Genomic DNA, 6,000 nt, shown 5'->3' on the forward strand with positions numbered 1-6,000 from the left:
TGCCTGGTGCCCGTCCTGTGCTGGTGCTGGGATCTGGGTAGGCAGGGAGCACTCGCCATAGAAAGCCCTTTGACTTCCTCAATTTGGCAACCCAGTGCTTTTCTGGGAGCTCTTGTGCCCAGCTCAGGGCTTCTTTATGCCACGGTATTTTAAATCTCAGACTCTGTGCGCTTCATTAAGCAGCATGCAGTCCTGTTCTTGTCTTTTAATGCTTTTTAGGGTTTTCTCCAGGACTTTTTGACATTTCTCTAGGATGAAGACTGTTCCTTTAGTCACCTTCGGCTAAAGACGCCTTCAAGAAGAAAGTTGAAATGACCTGGGGAAAATTCCAAACAGCACAGAAGAGGAAAACGAATATCCCAGCCCTTAGCATGAGGGAGATGCCTTACTTATATTAGAGTCATATTATGTTTTAAATATATACTTCTGTGAAGCGCATATACACTCGTGTGTGTAGTACATATATTGCTGCACACACAGATGTGCTCCATCTGTATACACTTATTTGTGTAATGGCATTATAAGCAGCACGTGCATCCTACAAGTACGTCCATCTAATCAATATTATACTTATATATACTCAGAGTTTGAATAAATACTATATATTTCATACCTTGAAGGGGAGAGATTCTTGTGGTTTTTATTAAATGTAAGGCTCTGCAACCATAAAATAAAGCCAACTCTTCACAAATCAGGATGGGCCACGCTAGTATTTCTTTCTCCATAATGCAATTTCCCTTCCTGTGGTGTTTGCACTGATGATTCAGGAACTGATGCTCTGAGCAAGGGTTCGACTTCTCGGAGGGGAGATCCGATTCCTTGTTTTGCCCTAATGGGAACTGAGAGAAATTAAACGTGTTTCTGTTATTCCATTGGCTCAGAGAAGAAGGGCATCTTTTTGGGATACTCACCAGGAGAAATCTCTTCGCCTCCCCCTAAATCTCCTTGTGGGAACACCTGGGCTCTCAGTGCCCGGGAACAGGCCAACTGTTGTGCTGTGTTGTTCTGACTTTCCTATTAAATGGAGGCAGTGCCCTTTTTAGCTCTTGTCAGTCTCAGACTGTCACAGCCACATTTCATCTGCTTTTCAGCAGTGCTCGCTAAATGCCTGCGCTGAACTCTGTGCCAAAGGACAGTGTCAGGGCCGGGTTTCACTGCTCATCGTTTAGAGACCTGTGGGGAAAACCAGATAAAAAGCAGCGTCAGTGCAATGCAAGTCCACCAGCCCTCATGTTTGGGGTATTTTGAGCTTATAATCACTCAGAACTGGAAAATAACTCTGCCTCAAAGCCTTCTCTTAGCTAAAGGCTGAAAGACAAGCAGGGCTGTTGTTCTGCTCGGTGATTTTTGTGCTGGGTTTAGCCAAGCTCCCTGCCCAAAAACCCGTGTGGGAGCAGAGCCCTTGGGCAAGACAGAGCCCACAGTGCCTGCTGCCATCCATCCACCTTCTGAAAAAGGCACAGGAGCTGATGGGAGCATCTGGCCTGGGGGAGCTGTGTGGAAATGAAGTGAAAAAATCATCAGTGAAAGGTCCTGCTGAGACACATCTCTGCACTGATGTGCTCAGTGTGGGAGAGAGGGAGGGAGATGGGAAGGAGGATGCTTAGGGGCACGTGGTGCTGTGTGCCACCGCTCTGCACGGGGTTTTGTGCAGAACCAGCTTTGGAAAACATTTATTTGATTCAAAGAAAACGACTCTGGTTTGCAAACCTTGGCCTGATGGGGCAGGATGCGACTGGGCAGCTTTTGGGGACCTGGGGACAAAGTGGCAATGACACTTTGCTGTTTGTAACCCCAAAAACGAAGGCAGGATTTTGGGTCTGTTGAGCAGAGTGCCACTGATGGTAGCAGAAGGCATCCAGGTGGGCTCTGATTCAGGGCTTGGTGGCAGTGGGCAGCAGCATGGCCGTCTTCCCCACTAAATCCCCCTGCACCCTTACAGCCAGGTAAGTGCCAGCCACAGCTGTGCATGGAGCTCAGGCTGCTCAGGGAAGTAGGGCTCTTACTGAAGATGCCTCCATTCCCTCCTCATTCCCCCAGCAGGGAACCAAATGTCCCTCTGAAAGCCAGCAGGGAGAGCAGCCCAGCACACCGTGCAAGCCCTTGCAGGTACCAAGTGCGCTCAGCCAGGCAGCAGCATACATACCTCACGTTCTGCTTTAAGACAGATGTCTCCGGCTCCATCCTTTCTGGTTCCTTCCTCCCGTGGGGATTAATCACTCTGAAAGGTCCTCGCTGCCCTCGGGGTGAGGGCAGAAAAGTGGAAGCTGAGAATGCGTTTCCAAAGTGGCTGCATTCCTGCCCTGACCCGGCGGGGCTGAGCATCGGATTGCAGCTGCTTGTCAGAGTAGCCTCTGTGCCGGATGAGCTGAGCACAGGGAGCCCCTGGAAATTCACACAGCTCCCTGAAGAGAGTCTATGCTGTTAAACCAGGGCCCTGGTCTAATTTGATTTTCTCAGTCTCATCTAGCACATTCTTTGTCGCAGTGGCTGCAGAGAAATGCTGGTGGGGAATTTCTCATTGTACAGATACAGAGCGCGCACAACCCACTGTCTCTCTTTGTATGTTTCAGTCCCAGCCATGCCATCCCTCTTTATTAAAGTCATTAACAGCACGGCCGTGCAGGCGACGTGGGAGCCCTCCATCAAACTGGGCCAGCACGAAGGCTTCAAGCTCTACTACCGCAAAGTCCACCTCTCCCAGTACACGGGCCCGGTGCTGCTGGCCAGCAACGTCACGGCGTACAACATCACCCACCTGGGTGAGTGCACTGACTGCTCCATCTGCACCACCTCCTGACACCCGGAGGGCTCAGCCATTGAGCCGGGGGTGCTGCAGCTCTGTCTCAGGTTTATGGGCACTTTGCAGGTGGTGCAGTTTGTCTTGTGACTTGTTTGCAGCATCTCGTTGGTGATGGTGTTGGTGACGTGTGTTTCCTAAAGAACTGCTGTGCTGTGGAGAGAACGCTGATGATGAAGCCTGAAATACCCTTCTTGTTTCTCCAAACAGATGCATCAATGGTGTATGAGGTCAAACTCCTTGCCTACAACCAGCATGGGGATGGAAACTCGACCGTCCGCTTTGTGTCCTTGAGGGAAACTGCGGAGAGGACAGGTAGGACGAGGCTGTTCTCAGTTGTAGTTAATGAATACTGATTTATAGACTGTCCCGAGTTGGAAGGACCCATAAGGATCATTACCTGACTCAAAAGGACCACTCAAAAATCAGACCATTTGGAGGCAAGTGGCAACACATCCCCCAGACAGCACCACTTTCAGTCACTGTTATTTTCAGCCTCACAAATGATGAGAGTGTGTGGGGCTGGGACCATGCTGTGCTGATAGGACTTGGCTCCCTTGCCACGATCCATCCCAGCTGCCCTTCATTAGGTTTAGAAGCCAACACCTCAAAGCATTAGGTAAAAACTGCTGTCCTCAGGAGAGACATGGCGCACTGAGCATCTTTGCTCAGCCCCCACGGACATTTGAGCTTTATTGGTGGTGAGGAAGGAGGTCACGTGGCTTTGAGAAGAAGGGCTGCAGAGCATTACAATATGAAGCAGAAGAGGAAATCTCTAGAGGGAATCTCTAACTGCTCACACCTTTAATTTTCACCTATGTGTAAAAAACATCCTGCTGCTCTTACCGTTCTTTTAAGCCTTCCAGTGGGAATATCTCCAAGAGAGAGGTATTACTCCTCTGTCTATGCTAGAGTAAATACTCATCCTGTTGGCAGCTGCCAGCTCTGTGCCTTCTGCCAGGTGCCGTGCTCACTCAGGGAAAGTCTGATAACAGCAGCCTGCGTGATGGGGATGGCTCTCTACAGCCTCTATGGGGTACCAGGAGCAGGGGAGATGCTTATGTATGCCAAGAAAAAGGAAACTTTCACTGCTAACCTCCTGCCCCCGCTTTCCTCTGGCAGTGCTGAACCCCCCGTGCGACTGCATGAAGGATGAGCAGAACAACAAAACCTCTGCGACTGGTATCATCATTGGGATCCACATCGGCGTCACGTGCATCATATTCTGCGTCCTTTTCCTCATGTTTGGGTACAGAGGAAGGTAAGAGCTGCTCACCATGCAGTGGGTTGTGCATCCTGCAGCATCATTGCACAGCCCTGGGAATGCCACACTGGTGATGTCGGTACCGTGTTCCCTGCCTTCCCCCCAGGCACACAGACCCTCATGTAACTTTATAGGAGGGATTTAAATAGTGAAGGAAGGTAGCAAAGAAATAAGGCAGATTTAAGCTTGGGATTTAAGAAATTTGTAAGAATTTTTAAGAAATTTGGGATTTAAGAAATAAGGCAGATTTAAGCTAAGGCAGACTTAAGCTTGAAGGAAAGAAGGAAGGGAGGAAGGGAGGGAGGGAGGGAAGGAGGGAGGAAGGGAGGGAGGGAGGAAGGAAGGTAGGAAGGAAGGAAGGCAGGAAGGCAGGCAGGAAGGAAGGGAGGGAGGGAGGCAGGCAGGAAGGAAGGAAGGAAGGAAGGTAGGAAGGAAGGAAGGGAGGGAGGGAGGGAGAAGGAAGGGAGGGAGGGAGAAGGGAGGGAGGGAGGGAGGGAAGGAGAACGGAGGGAGGGAGGGAGGGAAGGAGAACGGAGGGAGGGAGGGAGGAGGAGGAAGGGAGGAGAAGGAAGGGAGGAGAAGGAAGGAGAAGGAAGGAGAGCCACTGGCTCTGCTCACCCTCAGGCATTGCCTCGTTGTTTTTCAGGCTGCTGATGTGTAAAAATGTTCAGGAGCAGCTGTCGACTCCGCAGATCCCGAGGAGCCAGAGGAGCGCTGCGGGGATCATCCTGAACGGAGCCGCCCGCAGGGACAGGGACGAGCGGGACCTGAACGGAAAGCAGCTGGACATGAACGAGCTGGAGAGGTTGTTCCCAGCATCACCATGTCCAGAGCAGCAGGACAAGGGGATAATGGTAAGTCTAGCAGCACGAGGTGGGAGCGCACCTGGTGGGGGTGGGTTGCTGGTTGGACTAGCTCATCTTAGTGGTCTTTTCCAACCTTAATGACGTTACGATTCCATGAAATGCCTAAGAGCATTGGTCACCTGCCACCATCAGTGAACTTTCTTTCTTTGCAGCCTGCTCACAGCTCTCCTGCCACCCACGACGACACCCAGATATCCACGTTGCCAATGGACGAGTTCAGCATTGTTGAGGAGCAGCCAGCCTCTCCCCCCAAAAGCCCTCACAATGGCAGCCCCGCTGCTTCGGCTCCCCGCCACGGCCCTGCCAATGAAGGATAAACTGCCAAGACTCAAACCCTCTTGCAGGAGTTACCAGAAACCAAAACTGCAGCTGGTGATGTCTTTACAATGATTCATCAATCTCAGGTCAATTGAAGATTTCTGCAGTCTGATTGTTATTTTTTTGTTTTGCTTTATTTTTTTATATATATATATATATATAAGTATATATATATATATGTATGTGTATATACAGCCTTTTTGAAACTCTGTGAAGTTTATCTTTCTGACCTGTCTCAGGCCCCTTGGTGCATTTCTTTCAACGATGGCTTTACCAAGACTGGTCATGATTGGTTTTCCCATAGCTGCTAAGTAAAAGGCTCCTTGCAGAGCCTGGCAAACTCCTGTCCCCGACGGCCCGGGATGCCTCGGTCTCTTGGCATCACAGACTTCTTCCTGACCAGCAGCTTTAGGACTACTTTTTGGATCTATTTTTTATTTTGAGAAGACTGGATTCGGAGCAGTCCTTCTAACTTGACTCCAAAAATTGAGGCCTGGGAAGGCCATTTCTCTGTGGATTGGATGATTTTGTACACTTTCACTATTTCTCAGGATATTTTTTTGCTGATTGATTATAGAATATGAAGAAAAAAAGAAAAAAGAAAAAAAAATGTGTCAGAGGAAGCCTGCCTGAGGGCTACTGAAAGACTTGGATGAACAACCCGAGTGAAATCAGAACCTACCTCAACCGGAATGAATGTCTTCTGGGAAGCAGAAATGCCTGCGTCTTCCTTCGTGTTCAAAAACAAGTAG

At 49.7% G+C, this 6,000-nt stretch overlaps 1 protein-coding gene across 1 annotated transcript in view; it reads left to right on the forward strand.

Annotated features, from left to right (window-relative positions):
* IGDCC3 (immunoglobulin superfamily DCC subclass member 3) overlaps positions 1-5,247 on the forward strand; it is a gene marked incomplete at both ends in the record, with an annotated part of 83,084 nt that extends 77,837 nt beyond the window's left edge. Inside the window, 5 exons of the mRNA XM_079540921.1 lie at positions 2,574-2,762; positions 3,011-3,115; positions 3,923-4,061; positions 4,711-4,918; positions 5,083-5,247. Coding sequence (XP_079397047.1) covers positions 2,574-2,762; positions 3,011-3,115; positions 3,923-4,061; positions 4,711-4,918; positions 5,083-5,247 — 806 coding nt within the window. The remainder of the gene's footprint in view (positions 1-2,573; positions 2,763-3,010; positions 3,116-3,922; positions 4,062-4,710; positions 4,919-5,082) is intronic.
* Positions 5,248-6,000: the final 753 nt, after the last annotated feature.

This window comes from Tetrao urogallus (genome assembly GCF_951394365.1).
Source record: "Tetrao urogallus genome assembly, chromosome: 11".
Classification (NCBI taxonomy): domain Eukaryota; kingdom Metazoa; phylum Chordata; class Aves; order Galliformes; family Phasianidae; genus Tetrao; species Tetrao urogallus.